Source organism: Canis lupus, chromosome 14 (assembly GCF_048164855.1).
Source record: "Canis lupus baileyi chromosome 14, mCanLup2.hap1, whole genome shotgun sequence".
Lineage (NCBI taxonomy): Eukaryota > Metazoa > Chordata > Mammalia > Carnivora > Canidae > Canis > Canis lupus.
The window spans coordinates 14,507,188-14,521,270 of record NC_132851.1 but is presented as its reverse complement, the minus strand read 5'-3'; the positions used below and the strand labels follow the sequence as shown (position 1 = coordinate 14,521,270).

The window sequence follows — 14,083 nt, the reverse complement described above, 5'->3', positions numbered from 1 at the left end:
TTGATCTTTTTGTGTCTCTAGAGCTTAACAATTATGACATATCACAAATGGTTAAATGTTTCATGAATGGATGCATGGCATCAAAAATAAGTGGTAATATTTTGGGTTTTCCACTTAATTCTGAACTCTTCCTCCAAGCTACATGTGAGAATTAAGAGAAGGTAAATTCCTACCAATGATTAATGAACATATTCATCTGAAATACATTTTTGGATTTCCTTTGAAACAGAACTTTACAAAGAATGCAAATACCCTAACAGATATAGTCAGTGTTAGTTCTTTGGAACATCTGCACCATTATTTTCAATCCCTTTGTTTTTCTCATGCTAATGTAAGTCCTAGATTTTAGGGAGAAAAAAAGATTAAGTAACTCAGGCACTGATAACTCTAAGTCTGTCCAAAGTACATACACGTGAGTGCTAAGATTAGACATCTAGTTTTCATCTGGCACCATTCATTTTTCAACTTCCAACTCTGTGTGGAATGATAAAAGCTCTTAAAAGGAGAACCCTTTTGCATTATCAACTGATGAGAAAGTTCAAAACAAACTAACTAAAAAATAAAAAAGTTTATTTTATAATTATAGCTTTCCAACTTTACAGTTATCTCTCATTAGTAACCTCATATGACCTATTTTTAATTAAATCATATTGCTTTAGTGCATGAAGAAGTAGATAACTCAGCTTTTATTCCAGATCTTCTGCTTAAATGATATGGCTTGCCTTGGGCTAATCTCTTATTCCAAATGTCCTTGAGGTTTATAAATTTTTTTTTGAGATTTGAAACAAGTCTAGAGTCCCATTGCATTATAAATGCATATAGACATTATGTAATCTAATATGCTGAGCCATTTAGCATTTGATGCCATTTAAATATGTGATATAATTAAAGGATGTAGATGAAAGATTCATAAAACAAAGGCCTAGTGGTAAATTATTTCTAAGTATCATCAAATATCTGCCTTTCATTAGCTACACAGGAGTTTTGTTCACAGACATCGTATAGAGATTATGTATCAGAGCCATGTTCTACAAAGAAGTATGATGTATTTTCTATTTTTTTTTTTTAAGTAAGCCCTAAGGCCCATTCAGGGTCTTTAACTTATGATCCCAAGATCAAGAGTTACATATTCTACCAACTGAGCCAGCCAGGTGCCCCAAATCTATTTTCTATTTTAAAAACTTAAAGTAGTTTGAGGAGCACCTGGGTTGCTCAGTGGTTGAGCATCTGACTGGTTCAGGTCATGGTCCCGAGGTCCTGAGATCGAGTTGTGCGTTAGGCTCCCCCCGGGGGGAGCCCACTTCTTCCTCTGCCTATGTCTCTACCTCTCTTTGTGTCTCTCATGAATAAATAAATAAAATCTTTTAAAAAATAAAAATAAATAAAAATAAAAACTTAAAATAGTATTTAGATAAAACCAAGGCATGTTTCCTTTACATATGGGGGTAGGGGGTGGGTAGTAGTATTTAAAATGAAATGGGAAGGGAAGCTAATGTGATTGAGCACCTGCTATTTCCAGGCACTCTTACTTACATTATCACTCCAGTTGGCCTCCTGCATGCTAGTCTAGAGAATCATTAACATTGTTATAAATAAATCCCTGCTGCTATGAATTCTGGAGCTACTATGTAGAGTCCCCTATGTAAGAAGCAATTTGTTTGCAAATCAATGCCTATAATTCAGAGCATATTTTCTTGTGACCACTGACTTGGAGCTCATATTTAAACCATTTTTATTTTTTCTGCCTTTGGCACCTTAGCCACTATGCCATGTCTCCAGATGAGAAGTTGCTTGGCCTCTCATTGTGCTAAAAACCCCTGCTCTCTACCACCATATAGTTTATATTTAAGTCAAATTTCAAACAGGCCTCCCTAATGTGTCACCAGTTTTTACAGAAAAATAATTTACTTATGCATGAAATTGAGTCAACTCTGAAATTCCCTCCCTACAGATAGAGTATATAAGAGTAACTATTCATAAGCATGTTGAAACTCAAATTGTATTAAGGAATGGTATTAAGAGAATAAGACAACATATCGAAGGATAGTTAAATCTTTACTTTTACTGGAGAAACAAATATCCTACTAAAAAAATAAATCCACAAAACCTAGAAAGTAAGAAAGTGGATTTATTATTGAATAAGCATATTTGGAATATAATGAACATTGCAGACTATGAAAAATGCTACAAAGACCAGACCGAATCTTATACAAATTTATAAAGAACAAATAACTCTTCTTTTATCTCTTTGAGAGACACACTGATGTATCTTGTCTCTGTATACCTTATGACTCTACTTTGTAAGAACCCCTAGTCAACTTCTAAAGTAGGTTTCCAGAAGGCCAGCAGTCTTGTATTATAAAATCAAAAGATTAGTCCTATTATGTTTTAAAAGAGGCACCCTAAAGGAGGTTACCACTTCCCTTCCCTTTATTAAACAGAAAATTTCATTCTACACTACATTTAGCCAGTGAGCCATTCACTTCAAGATATACACATAAAAGGAGACAATACAGAGATCTCTGTGCAATAGGGAATTTGGTTCTTAATCCCAAATCCCCAAAACAGTCACTTAGACTGAACTATCTGGGAGAGTTAGTGAGTAAATCTGAACCATACTGAAGTTCTAAATAGCTTCAAGCCTAAGCCAACCCCCAAGATAAGGGTTTTCTCCCCACATTCTTAATCCGAGTTTTAGGACTTTTCTGATTCAGGGAAGAATTGATATGTTAGGAAGAGAGACAAAAGAGTAAGAAGGAAAGGATCCTTCAATGCATCTAATATTCTCCAGATCTACATAGGCCAAAGCAATAATCTCTGAGCCAAGCCCCTTAAGAAAAGGAGAAGACAAAAAATTACAAGGGTAAAAAAAGGTCATTTGGGAGGAATCTAATTAGGATAGGATTTATCATCACACAAAAAAGAAACCCATCCTAAAAATATCTTTTTAGGTGTACAAAATATAATATATAATATAAATATATAAAATACAATAAAGTACATAGACTATGAAAGATACACTGATTATATTGAAACACAGTTATCCAAGTACTTAAAATTTATAATTGAAAAAACAAATTTTGATGTAATAATACACTGCTTCCTAATTATTGCCTTAAATTGTAAGTTCTATCAAATCTGATAACTACTCTGTGATAAGCACAAATAATATTTTGAGGTATCTGCAACAGTTATAATGTGATATAAAACATCTGGGGACACCTGGGTGGCTCAGTCCCTTAAGCAGCTGCCTTTAGCTCAGATCATGATCTTAGGCTCCTGGGATAGAGCCCAAGTTGAGCTCCCTGCTCAGCGGGGAGCCTGCTTCTCCTCCCTCTGCCTGTCCCACTGCTACTTGTTCTCTTGAGCGCGCATGCAAATAGATAAATAAAATCTTTAAAAAAAAAAAAGATCTGTAATTTCTGTTGGTGACAAAGTCCCAGTGGTTTGCTGCCTACATTCGAAATTAAATGAAATGGCAAAATTCAGTCAGAAAAAAAAAATCCATAAGGATTGAAAAATATAAACATTTTTCCCCCATCCAAATTCATGAAACAAGAAAAAAGAACTCCTGCGTTGTAAGGAAAAGGAGAGGGAGAGGATGAGCCAATTTCTCCTCCTTTTCACTGTTAGCGTTGGCTCTTGTCCCCCCACCAACCCTCTCCCCACCCCCACCCCCAGATTTCTAAAGGATAAAGAGTCCCAGGAAGTAGAGGACCACATCCACACTGATTGTTAACAGCTGAGCACAGTGATCCCAAGGCCCTACCACCACCCCTTGAGGAAAGAGCTGAATTGAATATGTAGGTCCCTCTGCCTTTGAGATGGAATACTCTGCCCTTCATCCTTAGGAAAATGAAGAGAGAAAAATCAGAGTCACGAACTCCTCCTAGAGAGAACAATACCCTGGGGAGAATCACTAAATGACATCTCTCTCTCCCACTCTCTCTCTCTCTGTCTCTCCCTGGGGAGAATCACTAAATTACATCTCTCTCTCTCTCTCTCTCTCTCTCTCTCTCTGTTAAGGGAAGAGCTTGGCAGAAACACCAAGGAGGTTTCCTCCTGCCCTTTCTCTAAACTTTGTATTCCTTCCCAGGATTAATGACATTAGTTCATCCTCCTAAGGCATCATTTTATCACCTCCAGAAGATTCTGTGGGGTCAGAAAGTTTCTTAATTCATTTTGTCTAGACCCACACCATATACCAAATCTATCAGACATTTTCTGTTCCAGTTCATTTGAAAATTTCTTCTCTTCCAAGGCCACTCAGTCAGTAAATAGTGAAACTGGAATTCAAAACTAGATCTTGTAGATTCCAAAGCTTTGGATTTTATAGAGCATTTGTTGTGCTACCCTAAATAAACAATTTGAAAAATCTGAGCTTTACATTCCATGCATTTGGTCAGTAGCAAGATAGTAATACATGGTATGTTTTAGTTTTCATAATATTTATGACATGTAGTTATTAAAAGCTAGGCTCCAGAGGTATAAATAAGTAATGCATAAATAAAGACGTGGAAACTTTGACTTAATAGATTTTTGACTTAAAAGATAAAGACAGACCTTAATCAAAAGTCCATATAAATAAGTGGCTTTACATAAATATAAAATGAGTGGCAATCAGTGTCCTAAAAGTAATGGAATGCTATATGATTGGATCCTCTGAATGAGTCTGGAAGATAGGGAAGAAGTTCCTGAGAAATCAGTTTGTGATGCAATCAGGTAGAAGTAATAAATTGTCACAGAGGATTTTTTTTTGTCTCTAACCTCATTTTGTACTAATATATTAGCTGTATTAAAATAATTTTTTAAGCAATAAAAGATTGCCATCACTTAAAGTCAATTACTTAGAAATAAGAAACTAAGCAATGAAAAGGAATTTTAGTTTTTAAAAAACCACCAATAATTTGGGATGCCTGGGTGGCTCAGTCAGTTAAGGTCTGCCTTTGGCTTGGGTCATGATCACAAGGTCCTAGAATCCAGCCCCATGTCGAGCTCCCTGCTCAGTGGGGAGCCTGCTTCTCCTGCTCTTGTTGCCCCTACACCTGCTTGTGCTCTGTCTCTCTATCTCAAATAAATAAATAAAATACTTTTTAAAAATAAAAATGAATTCAAAACACCAATAAATCAATGAAAATCATTTAAGAACTTATCTTCCTGTATACAGTTTCCTACAAAATCATAGGTTTGTGATTGCTAGGGACTTGTGAGTATAGGAAATAGGCAATAACTGGTAATGAATACAGGAATTCCTTTGGGGATGACAAAAATATTCTAAAATTAGATAGAAGGTTAGTTACACAACTTTGTGAATATGGTAAAAAAAAATATATATACTTTAAAAGGGTGAATTTTATGATATGTGAATTATACCTCAATCATGAAAATGAGTTTAAAAACGTGTGACATAGGTACCACAGATGAACATTTATATATGAACATTTATATATAGTAGCATTTATATACGGTAGCATGGCAAATCTATCCAAGGAATACAGCTATTCACAGGTCTTTATCATAGGATGACTTTTCTTTTCCTAAGAACACACTCTGATGGAGAACATAACTCATCGAGCACTGGGGCATAAAAGGAAGGCCTTCCTAGCCAGCAAAATTAAATGAGTGAGTCCAGGCAATCAGTGAGGTGACAGATGTAGAAGCTCATATCCTACTACGTTTACTTAGTGAGTGATTAAAATGGTTTACAAGCCACTGATTACAATATTGAGATGCATTTTTTTTTTAGTATTAAACAGGACTGTGGGACTATAATACAAAATTAATTCGCAAATAGTGAAGACTGATTTTGCTTTTGTTTTTTGTTTTTTGTTTTTTTTTAGGTGAACAGATGAGGCAATAGAAAGCTCACAGCAATATTACCTTTAATTTTCCAGATAAATAAGTGTGAATGCATCAGAACTAATGGAGAAGAAAATGAAAATCAAAATAAATAACTTACTTAGAGTAAAAGTTTATAATTTAAAGAATATTTATTACCATTATGATACAATAGCCTTATTGAAAGCTTATCATCTAACAGAAAAACAAAATGAAATGCTTATATAGGAGACATGAAGAGAAGTATGAAATGAATGACTGAATGATTAGATTTCTTTTACTAGGAACAAGGTTTTAAACAAAGGAGGGAAGAAGCAATAGTAATTTTAATCTCAAAGTCAGTAGTGGGAATATTAGCTGTCTGCATTATAAATTCAATTCCAGAGTTTAGGGGTTATGAAAGGACATCTCTTAAAAAAAAAAAAAAAAAAAAAAAAGGCTCAATGAGAGAGAGAGCTTTCAAACACCTTCTATACCCGCATTTTTGATTTGTGACATTCAATCAGGCTATATCAGGGCATAAGTAATTTACTAGAAGTGGACCAGCACCTTTGTCAGGTACAGCAGTTCTTTCAAACTGAAGGAGTCACAGGTCACATCTAGTAAATTATTGATTTAATATACCATATTGCTCTTTTGTGACTTACAAGAATTCATCACTTTTAAAAGCACCTAACTTGCTTCTGAGAAAAATTTATATATTATATAATAATTTTCATTATAGAATATATTTGATAATAAATTATACATTACACAAGTGAAAAAGACAGATTTGAAATTGCAAGTAGCTTAAAGCTATATTGCATGTGTTATAAAGTCTCTAAGATATGTGGACATTCAAATAGTACCTCTTCCATAAAAATGGTTCAGGATTCTTCTATTTCACTTACTAGGAAACTATTTCTTGTTCTCCTTCTTCTTCAGTCCTCCTGCTCCACCCCCCATGCATGATCAAACCACACACATGATCAAAAGGTGGGAAGCCCTTTTCAACTAAATGATTAGAAACCTTGAAACCCAGTTGCAGACACTCCTCTGATTTCCCTGGAAATAACCACATCTGTCTACTGTATCACTCTTTCATATTGCAGGATTAAAATAAGCATATATAATTAGTTACAGTACAGGCACATTTTACTTATACAATTCAAGCCATATAAATTCAGCCAAAGAAATTTTTGAAAAACAAACAGAAAAAGAACAAGAAAACTCATATCAAATTAAACTGCAAGAGTGATTTCAAGCACTCAATGCTCTAGAATGATAAAATGTTAGCATGGATTTGTTGGTGTAAAATGGCAGACATGGGTTTGCTATAGCCTCAGAGGAACTCAATATTCATGTGACTCTCATACTGTAAGAGTCCTACCATTGAACGTTTCCAATGTTTAAAGATACATATTTTTCACATAATACTGCCTCTAAATGTAAAGCAACAGTGATTCCTAGTAATCAGAAGATTTCAGTCACAGAAAAAAAAAGTAGGCTTACATGGATTTCTTAAGAGAGGATATGTCTCAATTCTGTCTTGGATTAAGTGAATTTCTGGGGTAATTTCAACAAAATGAAACGTTTGTGTTATGTGCTGTGAAACACCATTTTATGGTAGCCTGCCTGGTTTTGCAAGCATAGTTCATTCAATCATCCCACAAACATTTATGGAAAACATAATGTTTATCAGAACTGTTCTAGGAAAAGAGAAATAGGATGAGACTTGTCTGTTAGAAAAATTGTTACCGGTGATGAGAACTTTCGAGGATGAGTGGAGCTAGCTTTATGAAACTCTGGATTGTGGCAGTTGGTGGCAGAAAGAGAGACTAATAAGCTATGTAAGTGCACAAGCAACAAATCAATGATGTATTGGATTTTGAAAGTCAGGGAGAGCATGTCAAGAATAATAGTATTTTATAATAGGCTAATTTTTGACATTTTAAATCTTTAAAAGACTTTGGCTCTATGTGCATACATAAAACAGTCCTTTAGTACTGCAAAGTTATAATCAATTACAGGCAATAATATAAAAGTTAGAATTATTGCCAAAGTGATAGCACATTCTGGAATCATCAATCTGGCATTCTGCAAAGTGTGTTCTAGGGAACATTGCTCCTGTGAGATGTTACAATGAAACACTCTCCATGATCAAATAACGCTGTAAGTAAGAACATGACATTCCCCAGACCTTACTAAAGTATCAATGAAGTCATATAGTAAAGAACTCGTTTTTCTTTTATCCATGTATTTTCCAAACTTACTCAATCATAGAACCATTTTATCTCATAATTAATGTGTTCGTCAACAATGTCTTTAAATATCCATTTAAGAGGTAGTCATATGTATCAAATAAATTATAATCAGAATCAGGTATAGATGAGTTCTGACATTTAATGCATTCCAAGGGATGTGGGCTATTTAGAGAAAAACAACCAGTGTGACAAATGGCCCACAGGTATAAGTCAAATGGGAAAAATAAGCATAGCATTCAAAGTCTTGGGTGGCTCTAACTTCTTCTGATTGTTAACAGAACCAGAAAAATAAAGGTTGCCCTTTTCTGTACTAACCAATAAGATGAAATTGAAACAGGAAGAAAGAATATGAAAAGCTTCTAGGAACCAGTATTAGGAGAATTAGTGAAGTTGCTTTGGCTTAGTCATTATTGCATTTAGCTTTTTATGAACATAGAACAGATTATAATAAACCTGTATCTCAAAGCACAGTTAATTTTCCTTCATTTATATTACTTGCATACTGCATAAAATATTGTCTGTCACTACAGTATTCAACATAATTGATTATAAACTAGGACAGGCTATAAGCACTGACCAAAAGAAAGGCAAAATTGTTGCTACTAGTACAAATAACAGAATCTCACATAGTATTAATTGCCCTGAGAACATGTGATTATACTGCAACCTCATATACATTCATAGTGGTTAAAAAAAAAATCATATGTGTGGAATTTAAGAAACAAAACAGACATGCATAGGGGAAGAGAGGAAAAAATAAAACAAGATGAAATCAGAGTGGGAGACAAACCATAAAAGACTCTTAATCATAGGAAACAAACTGAGGGTTGCTGGAGGGGAGATTAGTGGGGGGTTTGGGGTAACTGGGTGATTGACATTAAGGAGGGCACGTGACGTGATGAGCACTGGGTTATAGAAGACTGATGAATCACTGACCTCTACCTCTGAAACCAATAATACATTATATGTTAACTAATTGAATTTAAATAAAATTAAAAAAAAAACAACTTCACCCATTTTATATTTATAAATATTTTTTAGGGGGCCCTTGGTTGGCTCATCGGTTTAGCACCTGCCTTCAGCCTAGGACATGATCCTGGAGTCCCAGAATTGAGTCCCACATCAGGCTTCCTGCATGGAGCCTGCTTCTCCCTCTGCTTGTGTCTCTGCCTCTCTCTCTCTGTCTCTCATGAATAAATAAATACAATCTTAAAAAAAAAATCTGTCCTGAATGTTCATTTAAGCAAAATAAAATATAAAAACAAATTGAGGCTATCAGATGCATATTAATTTAGAATGGCAGAAGAATGTTCATTACTAAGTCACAAAGCTGAACTTGAGTTAGAAGTTCTCGTTTCTATTCATACTTTCCCAATATAAAAATAAGAACTACTGTCACATATACTCAAAGTGTTGTAATTTTGGAGCACATTAAAATCAGAAAGAAAGTTAATATAAAACATACTACTCCTTCTTGAATGATTCTCTCATCAGCAGTATTATCAGCTGAATAAAGTTATCAGTGCTGAACTAAGAATACACCTTACTCCCCTAATCCCAAACAATAATGAGTGATGAGAGCAATGTATCTTTGGTTATCATCATCACTGTCAATTTGTTGTTGTTGTGTGAAGTTCTAATTTTAGTGTGTTTAATTCTAACTATTTATTACCATTTTAGAGAATATAAAAAGGCAGAACATTCATTAGCCACCCACTGCAGTACCACGGTTTGTGGTGTATATAGGTGTTTTAAATATATTGCTCTATTTTAAACTCTGGCCAGGAGTCCATCAAAAGTATTTACTTTTTCAAACTGCCGGGACTCCTCTCCGAGTCACCTAACACATCACTGGCAGAATCCACCTCTCTTTATTTATTTTTTTCCCCACCTCTCTTTAAAAGGAAAATCTGGCATTAACTCCAATAAATTTCCAAATATTAACTTAAGTCTATGCATATCTAGTCTCCTTCAACCCTCTTTTCAGGTCGCAGAGGCACGTTACTGAAGTTTTCAAAAGCTTATCACTCGACTTTTGTTCTTAATTTTATCTTCTCCTAGATTCTAGGTTGGCTCCTGATTTTCCCTTTGTAATGACTCCTTCCTCCCTATTAAAACAACAATAACAAAAACTCATTCAGCATTGTACCTTCTTCTAACTACTCCCTACATTCTCCTTTAGTTTATGATTAAGGTTCTGATAACTTCTGTATTTCCTTATATACCACTTACTCTTCACCAACTACAACCTAGCTACCACCTCTCTACTGTACTTCAAGAGTTAGAAAACTTTTTTCTGTAAAGGTCCAGATGGTATTGTGGGATTTGTTGGCCACATATGTCTCTGTTACATACTCTTAGTTTTGTTTTGTGACTCTAAGAATGTAAAATATCTCTCTCTCATTCCGGCCTGGATTTGGTTTGCTAGCTGTAATTTGAAGAAAGCTGCTCTAGTTGGAACTGCTGTATTAATAATACCAAAAATTATCGTTTTGCTTGAGGAGAGTCCTCTCTGCACAAGTTCAAAGCCAATTAAGGGATAGGCTGAAGTATATCAAACTGTTAGCTTTAATATGAATAAAAGCAGAAGAGCCAAAATAGGCTTCCTACACAGCTGTAGTTGTCCCTCAACAACCATGGCCATTCTCTCAACAGACTGGCCCAGTAATACTTACACTGTAGAGGAGCGAACAGCCAGTGTGCTCTTTAAGCAAAAGGGCCCCAACCTGCAATAAAGTAGAAATTCCCATCCTGGGCTCACCAATCTGGGAAGTTCCTTCTACTTTGAGGAGTAGGGGCAGAGCTAGCAGGCAAGCAGTTAGGTTCAATCCCTCCTCAAGAAAACCATGGCCCTACAGAAGCCTCTACTCTGTGATGCTCCACGTTGCCAAATCCAGACTCCTTTTTCATTTATTACCACTTTGCAACACTTAACCCTGTTGAACACTTTCTTTTCATTGAAATTCGCTTCTCCCTTAGCTTCCAAGACACACTGTTTTATCCGTTGCCTGCCCCCCCTCCCCGTCTGATCCTAAATCTGGGCATTCCCCCAGACCTCCTCTTTGGTCATCTTCTTTGATTTGATACAGTTTTCTGGATGACCTCATAAACATAGAGAATATCAACCATCATCTTTATGTCTTTAGCACCTAAATCTCCATCAGTAGCCCGGGTCTGTCTCACAGCGAAGAACAATAAAACCTCATGTATTCCTCTATCTTATGAACAGCAGACCCATCATCTACAGATTTGCCAGGAACATTGGTTTCACCCTCACTTTTTGTAGAGAAATAGCACATTTGGGGCTGAGGTACCAAACAAAATCTGCCTCTGTGCACCACCAGTAATTCTACTGATTCAAATGTAAATCATATAGATGGATAAAGGTTGGCAGGAGAGTATTTTACTTAGATGAGTGTGTGAATGAATTTGTACAGCCATATCTGTCCCATGTATAAAAATACTTAATTTGGTGGCAGCATAATCAAGGTTGATTTCAAATACAGTGTCAAAGCCCAGCACTGAGTAAAACAATTTCCCACCTGCATATGTAATTTCTCATCATTATAAAGGAGATGATTATCTTTACACTTTTACCATAAATGAAAGCAGGACCATCATTATTACCTCTAGAGATAACACTATTATAGCACTATTATACTATTTTATTTCTGAGAAGAGTGAATCTGAATATTTAAAGTTTTACATGACCACAATTTATTTTTAAAATATTTGACAATGGTGCATCTTGTTAAAAGATGGAAAGAAATCATATACATTAAAATTCAATAGCCGTAAATTTACATCAAGGAAATCTCCATAATAGGGTGTTTTTAAGATTTCCTAAAAATATTTTTTTGTCATTTGTATTTCCTAGCGCCCTGTGGAAGTCGTTCAACAGGCTCAGAAGGCACTGTTCTATCACCAAATTATCCAAAAAATTACAGTGTGGGACATAATTGTGTTTACTCTATAGCAGTTCCCAAGGAGTTTGGTAAGTAATATTCATCTCATCATATAGTATTTCATTCAAGACATGCTTTATTTTCCACTACATGCTATTCAAAAATGTTAGTCCTTTTTAATGAAAATATTCACTATTCACGAAGTGCTTTACTGTGTAATTCTTTTTAGATAGTAGCTTTGTAATAATAAAATTTTGAGGTCATTTTACTCAATCTGAATTTACAGTCAAGTACACAGGTGAACAACAATATAAAAATGAAAACAGGATTGTTTTTAATTTTTAAAAATAAGTACATCCAGTAACCTTGCAAGTGCCTTCTTGTCGGAATTACATAAAATGGGAAATTAACAGAGCATAAAGCAAAATGTGCCCTGCAAAATATACATAAAGTCAAATATAGAACTATTATAACAATGACAAAAGTGTGTACAAAACAATCATATTGGTTTATACTTTTTTTAAACACATTTCCAGGAAGAAAAAATTTTGGTTTTAAGTACCTAGTATCTGGGACAGCAATGAATGTAAAAAGACAGCAAAGGACATTTCAGCTCATCTTGTCAACCTGACAATCTGTTCTGCATTGGCACTGAGAAGACAATGTGTCCTTTGCTGCCTTCACGTCTCCCTGATCACAAGTCTTAGAAGTCACTTACCTGGCTTCTAAAGGTTTTGCATCTAAGATCCAGCTGGATCTCACCCAGGTTAAGCTCTGTTTATGGATGGATAGGCAAAGGAAATTTAGTGAGCAGTAAAGTATGGGAGAGAGGCTGAAAGTTCAGACTTCTACAATTTAGATTTACAGCATTGTGTTAGGTGGCAAAGGATTTGCTAGAGCTGTAATGAGTGTCTGGGTCTGAATGACAAAGTGTTTCAGCAGAAGGACATGGATTGTGTCATATCAAGATTTTTGGATCACATCTTGACTTAACGTTCTGCTGATGTATAAAATAAGCTGATGCTTCCAGTCCAATTTCTTATGACCTAATATTACCTGTATATCCTCCTTCTCTCTCTTCTGAAACAAGTCCAAGATCTTCAAGTTATTGGAGAGAACATTGTCCTCAGAAATGAAGTACTAAACCTTGTATTTAGCCTTGATATAGAGTGGTGATGCCTGCATTAGCAGGGTGTCTATTTCTTTACAAAATATTTCTCTTTCCTAGCATGTTGGTTGGTTAGAGTTGAGCCCTTTGAGAATGACAGTTTAGAAAGAAAAACATTGTCCACTTAATTGTTTATTTATTTTTTGCCATTTGTTTCTCAAAATAGTTCTTTCCTTGTTAGAGGTGTCTATAGTCCCCAGATTTCAACAATGTTACGTGGTTGCTGACAGAACACTAGCAATGATGACCAGAAGGTGGTGTGGTTACCTCAGTCCTCTTTATAAAACTGTTAATTTGTTCTATTAAATCTATTCTTGGAATGTCATGTAGCCAGAAAAGATGAGAAAGAAGAATCAGGCATTTCCTTTCCTGACACATAGAAATGGTGGTCACATACAAATATTTTGCAGTAGCCTATGTATGTTCAAAAAGGGAAGGAAAGGGTACTCATTAAAAGTAAATTAACAGATTTCTAAAGAATGGAATCTACTCTACCTGACTTAATATAAATTAAATGTAATCATCTTAATGTAAAAAAAAAAAATGCAACTAATGATCAGTGTTTTTAATAGTAATTTTTAACCAGGTCTTAGATTATTTGTGGATGACATCAAATGTACTTTGACTTATTAGTAGGGAAATGTATGATTTTTTTTTATAAATGTATCATTCTGAATTTCAAACTACATATGAAGTCAGACAAACCAGGATTCTAATTTTAGCTTATCATGTCTTACAGCTATCTGCCTTTGGATGAGTTACGTACACTCTTTGAGACTCAGTTTCTTTTTTTGTAAAATGGAGATCATTAGGTCTACTGAGCAGAGTTGATGGGAATAGGGAGTGAGATTGTATACATAAAGTATATCTCACATAGTTCATGCTCATTACAAGTTAAAAAATGCCAACTTTGAAGTCAGATTTCTAGA

The 14,083-nt window shown here is 34.9% G+C and overlaps 1 protein-coding gene across 1 annotated transcript in view; it reads left to right on the top strand.

Moving 5' to 3' along the window:
• The window catches only part of CSMD3 (CUB and Sushi multiple domains 3), a 1,168,727-nt gene that overhangs the window by 927,083 nt on the left and 227,561 nt on the right, over window positions 1-14,083 (top strand). The window contains exon 32 of the mRNA XM_072774281.1: window positions 11,959-12,075. Coding sequence (XP_072630382.1) covers window positions 11,959-12,075 — 117 coding nt within the window. The remainder of the gene's footprint in view (window positions 1-11,958; window positions 12,076-14,083) is intronic.